This window comes from Armigeres subalbatus, chromosome 2, assembly GCF_024139115.2.
Source record: "Armigeres subalbatus isolate Guangzhou_Male chromosome 2, GZ_Asu_2, whole genome shotgun sequence".
NCBI classification, from domain to species: Eukaryota; Metazoa; Arthropoda; class Insecta; order Diptera; family Culicidae; genus Armigeres; species Armigeres subalbatus.
The window spans coordinates 17,081,502-17,096,108 of NC_085140.1; the positions used below are offsets into that span (position 1 = coordinate 17,081,502).

The 14,607-nt window shown below is 42.2% G+C and overlaps 2 protein-coding genes across 2 annotated transcripts in view; both read right to left on the minus strand.

Moving 5' to 3' along the window:
* The window catches only part of LOC134217968 (flotillin-1), a 31,845-nt gene that overhangs the window by 15,664 nt on the left and 1,574 nt on the right, over positions 1 to 14,607 (minus strand). The gene's annotated exons all lie outside the window — the stretch shown is intronic.
* On the minus strand, positions 12,783 to 13,628 carry LOC134214071 (uncharacterized). Its single transcript, XM_062693514.1, has 3 exons — positions 13,433 to 13,628; positions 13,129 to 13,261; positions 12,783 to 13,087 (listed from the first exon to the last, which is right to left on the minus strand). Exons 1-3 carry the CDS (start codon positions 13,508 to 13,510, stop codon positions 12,783 to 12,785), a joined length of 516 nt encoding a protein of 171 aa, XP_062549498.1. The 5' UTR covers positions 13,511 to 13,628.

Consider the following 14,607-nt stretch of genomic DNA (forward strand, 5'->3'; position numbering starts at 1 on the left):
GTAAAAGGTATAGGAAATTTTTGTTCCCACATTATGTATTTTTTTACTAATGAATTTAAGAATATTCGATCATTCTACACGTAACATTTGAGTGCAGGTAGCAAACTCGTAATTTTATAAAAAATCACCCTAATAAAAACTGATACAAAAAAAAATTGGATGACTTTCAATCAATAGTAAAAAAAATCAATTAGCCATTAAAAACTTTGTTTCCTAGAACAGTATGTGCGAAAACCGCGTTATTGTTCATGCCTAGGTTTAATATTGGAAATAAGGAAAGAAAGTCTCATAACTCGTCCCTGCAGTGTAACTGCCTAGATTTTGAAAATCTATTGAATCAGAATGCTTTATCACTTGTTGTTACGTCATCGTAGGTGTCAAATCATCTTCACATCGAACGTATAATGTGACAAATTGGGTCTTTAGTAGCCTAGCCGTAGGATTGCTAATCCGGAGATGGCGAGTTCGATTCTCGGTCTGGTCTAGGATATTTTCGGGTTGGAAACATTCTCGACTATCGATGGACATAGTTTATCCATTGTACTTGCCACACAAGTGGCGGGCATAGAAAAGCTTTCAATTAACTGAGGAAATGTTAATAGAATACTGAATTGAAAGGCATGCCAAGTTCCAGTTGGACTGTAAAGCCATAGAAGAAGAAGAAGAAGATGAGGAATGTGACAAATTACTTTGGTCTGCGAACACGAATGAAACGATAATTCACAATAATGTGCTAAAATGCTCATAAAATGTCATCCCTCAGTTACATATCGATATTAAGATGTTCGAGACGAGCCAGCCCAGAGTTAAAACTTAATAGTCTCGCTAATAAAGACAAAAAAAAAGATATTAAGACAAAGTTCTTTACTTCTAGTAATGTTGAGTTGTTGGTTCCACACACAACATGTTCATGGACATAATACTTAATCCTATTTTAAGTAAAAAAACCCAGATTAATCCACCTAGCGGTGATAGAGCCTTTCTCGTTTGTTATAAAAATAGTATTTTGGCCATAACTTCTGAGAACATAGTCCGATCTGGCTAATTTCCAATAGGAAACAATGGGACAGGATTCCGCGTCGAATGCAACTTGTTGCTAGCAAATCGATTGAGGATGAGTGCCTTAAAACACACACACACTCACAGCGTCAGCGTGGGTCACTTAACCATCTCCCAGGCTCCGCCGGTAGAGGTTATAGACGGCCCATGGCTTGTGAAAGCGATGAACCGCAAACGCGATGGGCTTTCGGCCTTCGAGGTGGCGACGGAACAGCTGGACGCCATCATCGACTGTGCGTCATCGAAGCATAATATCAGTAAGGAACTCAAGAGGAAACTTCGAAAGTCGATGTTGCTTGCTGAAACTTTGAAAGTCGATGTTGGACGCCAAGCTGGAAACGGCGGTTTGATCTGTTCCAGCAAAGCTGCGAACAGCAAGCACCCTATGGGGGGTTCGAAGTGCCCGGCGTTTAAGCGTGCTGCAAAATCACAGTACAGGTAACGCAGCTAAACTTGAACCACTGTGATGCAGCCCAGCAACTGCTGTGTCAGACAGTTGCTGAATGGGGGACGGATATAGCCATCATAGCAGATCCTTACCGGGTACCCGCCAGGAACGATTGGGTCACCGATGGGTCTAAAATGGCGGCGATATGGACAACGGGGAAATACCCAGTCCAAGAGTTGGTGTCTTCGACACACGAGAGCTTCGTCATTACCAAAATCAACGGGGTCTTCTTCTGCAGCTGCTATGAGCCTCCTCGATGGTCGATCGAGCAGTTCGGTCGAATGCTAGATTGTTTGATGGCTAACTTGATGGGGCGTAGGCCGGTGGTGATTGTTGGCCACAACTACGAAATAAAACACAGTTTTATGGAACAAAAACTTACAACTATTTTATTGTGACCGAGTCGTTTGAAAGTATACATTCGAATGACTGAAAAAATTGGCAAAAGCTCTAAGGCCGTTATGTCTCTACACAGAAAAAGTCTACACGTTCAAGGGCGAGCCGATATCCGATGTACATTCTAACACTCCTCCTCAACGTATATCGGCTATACTAAGTCATCGATAAACCAAGGGCTTTGCTGTGCTGCGTCAATTTTGGTAAACCGAGTGGCTTAGTGAATAGATCAGCTGTGTTCTGCTCCGACGGACAGTACTGAAGTTTTACATCTCCACGATCGCAAACATCCTTTACGTAAAACTGACGTGTTTCTATGTGCTTCGATCTCTTCGATGTTCGACCGGCGTTCACGAATGAAATGCACCCTTGGTTATCTTCATTGACGATAGTTGCTCTGTCTAACTTTTCGCCGAAGTTCAGTAACAGCTGTCGAAGCCAAACTGCTTCCTGGCACGCATCGCTGAGAGCTACATATTCAGCTTCCATAGACGACAACGAGACGCAGGTCTGCTTACGACTGCACCAGGAAATCGCTCCATCACCATACATGAAAACGTAGCCACTCGTTGATTTACGTGATTTCGAATCGCCCGCCCAATCGGCGTCAGCAAATCCCAGCAAGCGATGATTTTTGGTCCCGTCAAAAAATAATTTCCAATCGCAAGTTGTATGCAGATATTTCAGAACTCTCTTGGCAGCCGACCAGTCCGCTTGTGTTGGAGAACTCACTTTCTGTCCTAGTATTGACACGCTGACAGCGATGTCCGGCCTGGTATTCACCGCGACGTATAGGAGAGCGCCTACCAAACTGCGATATTCACTGACGTCTTCAAGAAGTTTACTGTTTCCTGCATCCTTTGCGTATCCTGGATCCATTGGTGTTTTAACAGGCTTCGAATTTGAAAGATCGTATTTGTCTGCGAGATTTTTAATATAACCTTTCAGACTGATAGAGTACTTTCCTTTTTCAGCTGCAATCTCCATGCCCAAGAAGCTACGTAAATCTCCTAGTTCAGTTATTTCGAAATTTTTCTTTAGCTGGCTTTGGACATCCACGATAAGCTTGTTATCTTCGCAGGCGATGAGAATATCATCCACATAAATGAGGACGAAAATCCATTTTCCATCGACGACCTTGCTGTACAGACAGGGATCGGCCTTTCCTTGTTGAAATCCGGCTTGCAACAATACCTCATGGATACGTTTGTTCCAGCACCGTGCTGACTGTTTTAAACCGTATACACTCTTTCGCAAACGACAAACTAATTTTTCTTTTCCCACAGGCACGAATCCGGGAGGTTGGCGCATATGAATTTCTTCCTCCAAATTTCCATACAAATATGCTGTCTTCACATCAAGATGCTTGAGCAACATATGACGTTGAGAAGCCACAGCCAATAACGTACGGAGCGTTGCCTATTTGACAACTGGTGCGAAGACCTCGTTATAATTCAACCCGTAACGTTGATTGAATCCTTGTGCCACCAACCTGGCTTTGTGCTTGACGACTTCTCCAGATGCATTTCGTTTGAGCTTAAAAACCCATCTGCAACCGAGTACCTTCTTATTCACTGGTGGCTCTACCAGCTCCCACGTTTGATTTGAGTAATGGGAACTGATTTCACTTTTTATTGCTTCCATCCAAAGTTTCTTGTCCGACCTTCTCATTGCTTAGTTGAAAGTTGATGGTTCAGCTTCACACAGTTTGGCAAGTTTTGATTCGTAACAAAAACGTTTCGGTGGTACCCCTTTATTACTTCGTGCTGATCGTCTCGGAAATCCAATGAAAAACTCCTCCTCGCTTGATGTGCCGTCGTAGAATGATTCATCTATTTCTGCGAAATCGTTTCCAAATATTTGGATGATCCTCCTGAAAAATGGCCGAATCAGGAGTCGTAACCTTTTCGTCGAACTTGACTTCGATTTCTGATCTTTCTGGTTTACAAATCGGATAGTCTTTATCGGTCTCACAAAATTTAGCATCTCGACTTATATGAATTGTATCTTTGCTACGATCCAAGAATCTAAAACCTTTTCTGTGCTCGTCGTATCCAACAAAAGTCATTGATACAGCCTTCACGTCACACTTTTGTCGCTTTCCCTTGGGTACATATACCAGAGCTTCACAGCCAAACACATGGACATGCTTATAGGATGGTAACTTACCCGTCCACAATTCGTATGGTGTTCTAGAAACTGGGGCTGCTGGAAGACGGTTTTGAAGAAAATTCGCAGTCATCACTGCCTCCCCCCAGTATTTCTTCTCCATTCCAGCCTCAGCGAGCAGGCAACGCATCATTTCTAGTAAGCTTCGATTCTTTCTCTCAGCAACCCCGTTCTGCTGAGGACTGTAGGGGACCGTTTGCTGCAGTATGATACCATTATCTTTCAAGAAACGCTGCAATGACTTCCCTGAGTATTCTCCACCGTTATCTGCTCGTATAATTTTGGGCTTCTTTCCAAACTGATTGTATACGAGATTAACATACTCTCTAATTCTCTCTTCAGCCTCACTCTTCTGTGTTAATAGGTACACCATAGTGAAACGAGAAAAATCATCGATCATCGTCATTATGAATCGATTTCCTCGTGGTGTGCTCACTTCCAGTGGCCCACATAGATCAGTGTGTACCAGATCCAAAACGGCGTTTGTCTTGGTCTCCGATACGGTGAACGGTGCTCTACTCATTTTACCTTCGCAGCAGACTTTACAGACTGATCGAATTCCACAGTCAACTAGCTTCAGGTGCGTTCCCATTTCCTCTCGCACGATGCGCTCGATAGCTCTCGGTTCACGATGATCGAGTTTACGGTGCCACGTATGCTGACAGTTATCTTGATGTTTAACCGCAGCCAGCAGAGCCTTTCCGTGTTTCTTTAGTTGGTACAAACTAGCTTTTCGTTCACCAACAGCAATAATGTTTCCATTCTTGATCACCTTGCAACCATTCTTATCAAAAAACACTTCACAACCTTCGTCCGTCATCTTGCTGACCGAAAGTAGATTCCCTTTCAGAGATGGTACATGCAGAACTCCTTTGACCAAAATGTTCCGAGAATTTCCTTCTCCATCAACGCCAGTCAACCGCACATCACCAGATCCACACGATGAAACCTTGCTTCCATTCGCCAATGTGATCGATGCACCAACATTTGACACTGCCTTGAAATTAGAAACGTCGCTTGCCATATGCGACGTAGCTCCAGAATCCAGATACCATGCAACATCGTTGTTTTGTAGCAGTTCACCACTGGTAAAACAAAACTCTTCTTCGTTCTCCTTCGCTAACTTTGCTTTCTGACTCCTTCCTCTTTGGTCCTTGTATTTGTGTTCTTTCTCCTTCCGATCCTGTGCAAGCTTACGGCAATCCTTGCGAAAATGTCCCTCAAGCTTGCAGTAGTGACACGTTTTCTTCGTTTCTCGCTTTCCAGAAAATTTTTCACTGTCCGCCCTCAAAGCTTTGTTCTGGAGAATTGAGTTTTCATCACGTCTTCTCCACTCGTCCAAGAGCTTTCCTTTGACGTACTCCAGATCCAATTCGTCGTCTTTCCTGCTTTCTAATGCGACTATGAGTCCATCGTATGACTGTGGTAAACTAGACAGCAGGATTGCCATCAACCAGAATGGGTTCAATGTGTTTCCATGCCTTCCAAACGTTGCGATAATTCCATCACACTTGCGATGTGATCGGCCATGTTTCCACCTTCGTCAAGCTGCAAGCGTAGAAGCTTTCGCAACAAGTGTATTTTATTCACCAATGATGACCGGTGGTGAACTTTTCGCAAAGCTTCCCACATGTCTTTAGCGGTTTCAGCTTTCATAACGTGCGTTAGCTGATTGTTCTCCAATGCAAGTCCGATGATTGCTCGAGCTTTTCCATCTTTTGCCAGCCAAGCAGCGTCTGGTAGAACCGGCTTCTGGCAAGAGACCATGTCGTGCAGCTCCTCCTTGATCAGAATCAGCTCCATTCGGAAACGCCACGTAGCATAGTTTGTTTCACTCAACTTTTCCACTACGAATTTTGCGTCCGCCATCTTGAATTTTTCAAGCGCACTTTCTCTGACTTGTTGTTAGCGAAAAAACACTATTTCAACCAAAATTCTATTTGAGCCAAATTCTACCGCACTCGCGCCACGGAAACAGATCTGGGCCTATAACCTGTTGGCCACAACTACGAAATAAAACACAGTTTTATGGAACAAAAACTTACAACTATTTTATTGTGACCGAGTCGTTTGAAAGTATACATTCGAATGACTGAAAAAAATTGGCAAAAGCTCTAAGGCCGTTATGTCTCTACACAGAAAAAGTCTACACGTTCAAGGGCGAGCCGATATCCGATGTACATTCTAACAGTGATAGCGGGGGACTTCAACGCTTGGGCCGTGGAATGGGGAAGCCGATCCACGAATCAACGGGGGCAGATCCTGCTGGAATCACTGGCCATGTTGGATGTGGACTTGGCTAATGTCGGTACCAAAAGTACCTACAGCTGGAACGGGGCCGAGTCGATTATCGACGTTACGTTCTGGAGCCCTGGCCAAACGAGTAGTTAGAACTGAAGGGAAGATGATGGCTACACTTACAGCGACCACCTGGCGGTTCGCTACAGTATCGTATATACGACCAGCATTCAGCGGACGGAAGAAGTGGCGAGGCCTAGCCCTCGTATGTGGAAGACATCATACTTAGAGGTGTGCGCCGGTCCGATATTCAGCGGCGGCGGCGTTTGTCAGAATTTCGGTCGGCGGCGGCGTTTTCGGCTTCACGCCGATAGCCATTTTAGCCGGCGGCGGTGGCGGTGTGAATCGGCGAGGCGATTTGTTTTATTACGTTTCTTTAAGATTTTTTTCTGTTTTTTTCGGGATATTTTCGTTTAATATTTCGAATATCGCCTGAAAAATCTGATGAACTTCTCCAGAAAATTGTTTAAGTTTTTCCAAACTGTTCATTTACAAATTATTTTTTAGATTTTCCACGCGAACTACTTTGAAGTTTCGAGAATTCTTTGGAATTACCAACAAAAGCTCTTTGGAATTCCCAAAGAAAAGCAGGAATAATGTGGGAACTTACATGAGAAATTGTTCAAAATTTTCAAGAGTTTGTTAAAATTTCTTCACGAACCTGTTTGAAATATTCATGGAAAGTTATTATTGGGTTTCTGTTGAGTATTTTTCAAATATACACAGAAAATTCTTCTTAATTGTAGAAGAATGCGGCTTGTAGGAAAAGTGTTTTAACGTTCGCTTTCTCAGTCTAGAATAATAAGGACGACTAGTCCCCATGACCAACTTTAAAACAGGAAATTCTTCAGAATATCCGCGGGCAGGGTTGCCACATATACAATTATTCTGTATTTTACAGATTTTTGGGGTACAGCGGTGACCAAGAATCTGTATATACAGATATACAGATTTTTAGCAAAATTACAGGTTTTACAGATTTCTTGTAGAGTTATAATTAAATTATAATTAAAATTAGATAAATAATATGCACTTAGTAAAATTTTAGGTAATCAATAAAATTTTAGGCTTATAAAATTATACTCTTCGCCAAACTGATCTTATTAAAGCCATTTTCAAATTAGCAAAAACTTAATTTAAAAGACAGAACATGTTGGCTCTGGCAGGTTTTACTTTTTGTTAGCAGTGTATGCAAATCAACGGTTTTGAAACCAGATTATGCTCCGCAAAATGTTCAGACTATATTTAAATACAGGGGTCTCAGAAAAAGTTCAAGCAATAATGAATAGAAACAGTTTTAGCCTTTTTTCACATATCCTGAAACAGTTAATCAATAGTTCTGTTTAGTAAGTTTAGCGTGAGTGAGCAATGTGGTTGGTCCACTAAAATTGTTGCGTACATGGCTACGATACAATAGTTAAAGACGGACTTCATTCACAGATTATAGATTTTACATCTTTTTGAAAAAAAAGTTTTTCCAAAAACCATTTTGGTTGGGTTTAGATGGATACAGATTTTCAATACAGATTTTTTGTCTTGAGATACAGATATGAAGATTTTCTGGAGAAATAATACATTTTTTTTTAATGTATAACGCTGTACATTTTTTTTCTGTTGCTTCTGACGTCGACTGACAACCGTTTGACGTCTAGAATGCGACATTCGCTTACTGAAACGTAAACATGTTGCAGTTATCCAACGACCAGTATTTATATTGGCCATAAGAAATTCTTTGAAAATCCCATTGACTGATAGCAAAATACGGCCGAATTAGAAATGTGGCCGAAAAAGTCGTTTTTCCTAACAGGTCGTATGACCGAAATGGTCGTTTGGCCGAAAAGGTCGTACGACAGAATTGGCCATTTGCCTGACAATGACGTTTAGCCCAACGGGTCTTACAGCCAAATGTCAATTACTGAACGGATACTATGGTCAAAAGTGTTCATCCGCTTGGCCAAATGACAAATGATCTATTCGGTCAAACGACTTTTTCGGCTGAACGGCATTTTCAGGGAAAACTGTTTCGATCAAATTACCAGTTCGACCGAATGTTCTTTTCGACCGTATGTCATTTCGGCCAAACTACATTTTAGGTCAAACCATTTTCGGCCTGATAATAGTTTCAGATAAACGTTCAGTTTGGCTCGGCTTAATGGAGTTTGGCGAGATGAATTTTGATTTAAAGGCCAGTATCAGCTTAAAAAGTAGAGAGGTTACGAAATTCTGTTATATTCGAGGTTACGAAATTCTTGTTATATTGATTTACTTATGGAAATTTTGTGTTTTCTCAATGGGGCGTTTTGATCTCTCTCTCTGGAAAATTCTAATTGCAATTTTCGCCTTAAAAAGTGCTTATTTATTTGTGTATTGTGGAAAATTCTTATTTGTTTATGCACATTTTGCATTATTTATGGAAATTTTATTTTGCTGATTATCATCCTTTCAGTAATTGACATTTAGGCAAATGGCTTTGTCGGTCGTCTGTCGCATCCGACCAATGGAATTTCCCAAGATTTTCTTATGGAAAATACAAAGAATTTTCTGTAAAAATCCAAGGAAATTACTTCAAAATCAGAAGCGTTTCCCGATGAACAGATGATCAAACGTTAGCAAGCCTTATTAACTGACAAAAGTTGGAATGAAGTACCTTGCGATGTTTTGCGTTTGTGCGTTTTAAATCAAATTAAATCAAATCACTTTATTTTGTTTTGTACGTCATACAAGACCGAAAATATCGAGGAAGCATTTTTTTCAAGGGAAAAGCTGTCTGCCGTTCTGGTATTTGAACACATAATTTGACTGTCATTAACATAATTTTTACATTAGATGAGACACTGTTTAACATCAATACACTGTACACTTAATGACTCGACAAACGGTCGAACTGTAATCAATTAATAGGATTTTTTGTGTAAATTTCGAAGAATGATCAACAGAAACAGGAACTTTCAGTGGATATTCCGAATATTTTTCTGTAGAAATTTGGAACAACTTCCTGAGAAAATTCTAAAGAGATTTTCATGTAAATTTCGCTGAAATTCAAAACAACATTCCTTGGGAAATCCAAAGAGCTCCTCTGGGCAAGGATGTTAACGATCATTCAGTAATTTGCGTTCGATCATTTAATAGTTTGTCAATAACACATTCCAGAAGGTGAATTTTAAAATATGTTGTATGGTGGACTTCTAGCGCGAAGGTTTTTCTACAACTTTGCCTAATGGTTCGTTATTAGAATTTAACTCATAAACGGAGTTAGAGCGCTAGTTGCAGTAACTCAAACTAAATGATTGGAATTTTGTTATCATTTAGTCTAAGTTACTGAAACTATAGCTATAACTCCGTTACTAGTGGAATTAAAACAACGAACCATTAGGCAGAGTTGTAGAAAAACCTTCGCACTAGAAGTCCACCATACAACATATTTTGAAATTTAGCTTCTGGAATGTGTTATTGACAAACTACTAAATGATCGAACGCAAATTACTGAATGATCGTTAACATCCTTGCCTCTGGGTAATGTTGGTCAGACTTTTCGGGCGAAATTTAAAAGATTCTTCCTAGATAGTCTAGATAGTCTTCTAGATAGTTATATAGCTAGATAGTCTTCTACTACATGGTTTATTCAGTCAAACGACATATTTGGTCAAACAACTTTCAGCCTTGTGGTCTGAAATCCTTCGCAATTTCCACAGGATTTTTTTCTTAGTTTTTACGGAGAGTTTTTTTTAATTGCATGAAATTTTCAAGAAAAATCGATGATTTTTCGAAAAAGTTCCATACAATTCAAAACATTCGAAACATTCTCTGGACGTGCAACATGATGTTGTAGCGATCAATCAGAAAATTCTACGGAAATTCCAATGAATTTTTGCAATTTCCACTTCAAATTCTGCGGACTTCTTTGAAACGGCGTGGAAAATTATAGATCAGCGGCGTGACAAATTTTAAGAAGGCGGCGCGCCGATGCGAAAATGTCGGCGGCGGCGGCGTGCCAAAAACTGTCGGCGGCGGCGGCGTGGCGCGGCGGCGCACACCTCTAATCATACTTCGACGACGAGGTGTTTAAGGAAGCGCTCCGCCGCGAGCACAATACTCTCGGTCTGAGCGGCGAGCAGCTGGTAACAGTACTCTCGCGTGCATGCGACGCCACCATTCCTAAGAAAGTCCACCCTAGGAATGAGAGGCCATGGCTTACTGGTGGACTCAAACAATTGCGAACCTGCGCCGCGCCTGCCTACGAGCACGCACAGAAGAGGAGCGTGTTTAACGACGGGTGGCGTTCGTGGCTGCTAGAGCCGCTCTGAAGACTGAGATTAGAACAAGCAAAAAAGCCTGCTTCGAGGGCCTGTGTCAAAGTGCCAACGCGAATCCATGGAGTGACGCATATAGGATTGTAATGGCCAAGGCACGTGGGGCGATGGCCCCTACAGAGCGGTCTCCAGATATGCTGGAGAGGATCATCGCGGGGCTCTTCCCACGTCACGACCCAAGTTCCTGGCCTCACTTTGTGGAGCTGCCAAGGGCCAGGGTGGCCGACGAGGGAAAAGTAGCTGTGGCGGAACTTGCGGAGATTGCACAGTCTCTTAGTGTAGGTAAGGCGCCAGGACCGGATGGTATTCCGAAATTCCGAACCTGACATTCAAAGCGGCCATTGCTGAGGCACCCGAGATGTTCAGATCTGTCATGCAGAGATGCCTGGACGAGGGAGTCTTCCCTGAAGCATGGAAAAGGCGAGCTTGATCATATTGCGAAAGGCGGGAAAATCACTGGGGGATCCGTCGGCATATAGACCAATATACCTAATACGGCGGGGAAGGTGCTCGAGAAGATCATTCTCAACAGGTTGTTGATACGCACAGAGGGTGCGGATGATCTATCGAGTAACCAGTTTGGCTTCCGAAAGGGTAAGTCGACCGTAGACGCTATCTTGTCGGTTACCAAATCCGCGGAGATAGCTATCCAGCGTAAGAGGAGGGGAGTTCGCTATAGTGCAGTAGTGACTCTCGACGTGAGGAATGCTTTCAATAGTGCTAGTTGGGCAGCTATTGCAGATGCGCTCATGCGTCTTGGAATTCCCATGTACCTGTACAAGATTCTCGGAAGCTACTTCCAGAATCGAGTACTGGTATACGACACGGAGGCGGGCCGGAAGTGCGTTGACATAACCTCAGGGGTTCCGCAAGGTTCCATACTAGGTCCGGTGTTATGGAACGTCATGTACGACGGTGTCTTGAGGTTGAAGTTCCAGGTGGGCGTGATAATCGTCGGCTTCGCTGACGATATTACGCTGGTGGTCTACGACGAATCGATCGAAGAGGTGTAGTTGACTGCAGCCCACTCGATCGCAATTGTGGAGGAGTGGGTGAGTTCCAGGAAGTTAGAACTGGCTCACCACAAGACTGAGGTGGTTGTTGTTAACAACCGAAAGTCGGAGCAACAAGCAGTGTGATAAGGACAGGCAACTGCGCGGTCACCTCTGAACGCTCCATCAAACTCTTGGGGGTAATGATCGACGATAAGCTCACCTTTGGCAGCCACGTCAATTACGCCTGCAAGCGTGCCTCCACAGCTATAGTGGCATTGTCCCGGATGATGTCCAATAGCTTTGCGGTTTATGCCAGCAAGTGAAAGCTTCGGCCTCGCCCGAGTGTCCGGTGTGCGCAAGTTTAAAGGAAACGGCGGAACACGTGTTGTTCGTGTGCCCACGTTTTCTCGCAACGCGTGACCACATGCTTGCCACATGTGGTCTGGATACTACCCCGGACAACCTAGTTCGACAACCTAGTTAACTGCGAGGTTTCTAAGCCAGGTTACCATTTTTGCATTCGTATATCATGAGGCTAACACGATGATACTTTTATGCCCAGGGAAGTCGAGACAATTTCCAATCCAAAAATTGCCTAGACCGGCACCGGGAATCGAACCCAGCCACCCTCAGCATGGTCCTGCTTTGTAGCCGCGCGTCTTACCGCACGGCTAAGGAGGTCCCCAACAGCCTACATGCGTCGATTCGCTGTACATCACATCGTTCTCGCATTTCTAGAACTGATGATGATGAAGACTTGCACGAATTTTAGCAGATTGATGTTCAGAGTCGATATTTGGACCTCGGAAAGTTCTCACATCGATGACATTGGAAAAATTCCAACTGTCACCCAACACATGAATTTGAGAACATTCTTTATTCTTTATTATTTCTTAATTCAACGGACTAGTATTAGTCTAATTGAATAATTCTAATTCTAATAAAAATAAACTTCACAAATTTTGCACTGGCAGTATCTTACATCACTAAACAGTTAAAATTACTCACAACTTCAAAACACAACATAAAATTAGACGCTAGCTTTTCATTAAATACAACAATATAAGTGATCAATACAAATACAGCAAATTATCTATCATCTGCTTTTCAGGTACATTGCCTCTGCCTAAATTCACGAGATTTAACATTTCTTGGCCAAGTAGACGGCATCATAGCAGTTGATTTCCATTTCGGATTCAATACAATTTTAAATGAGATATAATCTAGAGAGCTGGTATCGACCCATCGCGGTACTAATTTCCTAATGTATTTGCAATCAGTATCACAGGCACCCAGACATCTAGGTACCATCACCTGAACCTCGTCTTCAGAAACACTGCTGTCGATATTTGTTTGCAAAAAAGCGAAACTATTATTAGCACCATTTGATACTCTCGCAAAATCATCTAGAGCTGTTTGGTCCGACGAACCAGATGTAAACCGGGATCACTACAAACGATTTGATTTGGAGTAGAGTGTTTCATAACAGTATCCAAGTTGCATTCTCCATTCGAAGAGAGCATAGACATTATTGAATCAACTTTTGCCTTGAGCTCAATAATGTCATCATGAAGTACACATTTCGGGCCCACAGATTTTTGAACGTTTGCGGTTGATACGTTTCTCTCCTTTTTCTCATTCCTCCACTGTACGAACTCAGTAAAACAATCATCACACAACCAAAAGCTGTTTCTGTACGGCGGCGACACAGCAGCAAGTTGTTCTTTGTTCAACCCAACACAAGTAGCGTGGTAAACTTCGGCGCACGTTCCATTACAATAGATGTGAGGCTGTTCTTTCGTTATGACGGGATGGTGGCACTTTTTGCAATCCATAGCGATCTTGAAGCAACTATATTTTCTAATTTTCACACGATACGGCGGCCAGATAGAGGTGTTGAGATATTGAAATCACGAGTTTCAACTAAAATCGTTTTTTTTGCGATTTCAAATTACAAAATCAACAAAAAATACAAGTCAGACTGAAGAGCAAAATAATAGTCGACCGATCAGCACAACACAGCACGTTCAGCAGCCATGTATGTCAATTAAAGTGTATCCAAGTGTGCTTGCGTGGATGCTTTCTTTTCCAACGACTCGGAGCGAATGAACTCTTTTCTTCCGACCTATGCATTTGTGTGTTATTAATGGAAGTGTTATGTAAATAATATGTAATACAGTTACAATCAATGAATTATTGGTAGTGGCTGGTTTTCTACCTGCCGCTGCCAGCATCCAGGCGCTATGTTATATGCGCAAATAGCCAGCATGAGTTACCCGCAAGAAATTTGTATGGCGAAAGAGATACATAAACTTTTCATGAACAACTATTTGGTACCGGTTATATAGGAAGGTGTCCGCTACTATGCCTACAATTTTTTTTTTTTCGATGAAGAAGCTTAATTGTGAGAAATCAAACCTTAGATGCCTTTCGTCATACTGCTTTCAAAACGTTAACTCCTAGTGTGCAGCTGAAGGCACGCTCAAAGTAGGCGATTCATTGGTAATGAATGAACTACTTTGAGCGTGCTTACAACGGCACACTATGAGTTAACTTTCAGAAATCAGTATGGCGAAAGGCATCTAAGGTTTAATATCTCGAAAATGATCACTTTAATCGAAAAAAGGTAGGCGTAGTAGTGAACACCTTCCTACATAAGTGGTACCAAATAGATTTTCGTGAAAAGTTCCTCATTTTGAGAAAACCTACGTTAGATGTCTTTCGCCATACAAACTTCAGGTGGTTAACTCACGCTGGCTATTTTTACATATACGTTAACGCCAAGGTACGGCAGCGGCGGGTAGAAAACCAACCACTGTATGTGATTCAATCATTATTATGATTCAATTTATGACAAATAAAGACATTCCGCAAAACCAACTCTGAACATATTTTTTTATTTTTACAAATCAGCACATCGTGCTTTCCATCA

Excerpts from the sequence above, each read along its gene's own strand:
- LOC134214071 (XM_062693514.1), bottom strand. The coding sequence starts at position 13,510 with ATGGATTGCAAAAAGTGCCACCATCCCGTCATAACGAAAGAACAGCCT. Across the intron at positions 13,262-13,432 it reads GTAATGGAACGTGCGCCGAA|CCGAAATGTGTACTTCATGA; the intron begins GTTTACCACGCT and ends AAATCTGTGGGC. Across the intron at positions 13,088-13,128 it reads TACTCCAAATCAAATCGTTT|CTCTAGATGATTTTGCGAGA; the intron begins GTAGTGATCCCG and ends CGGACCAAACAG.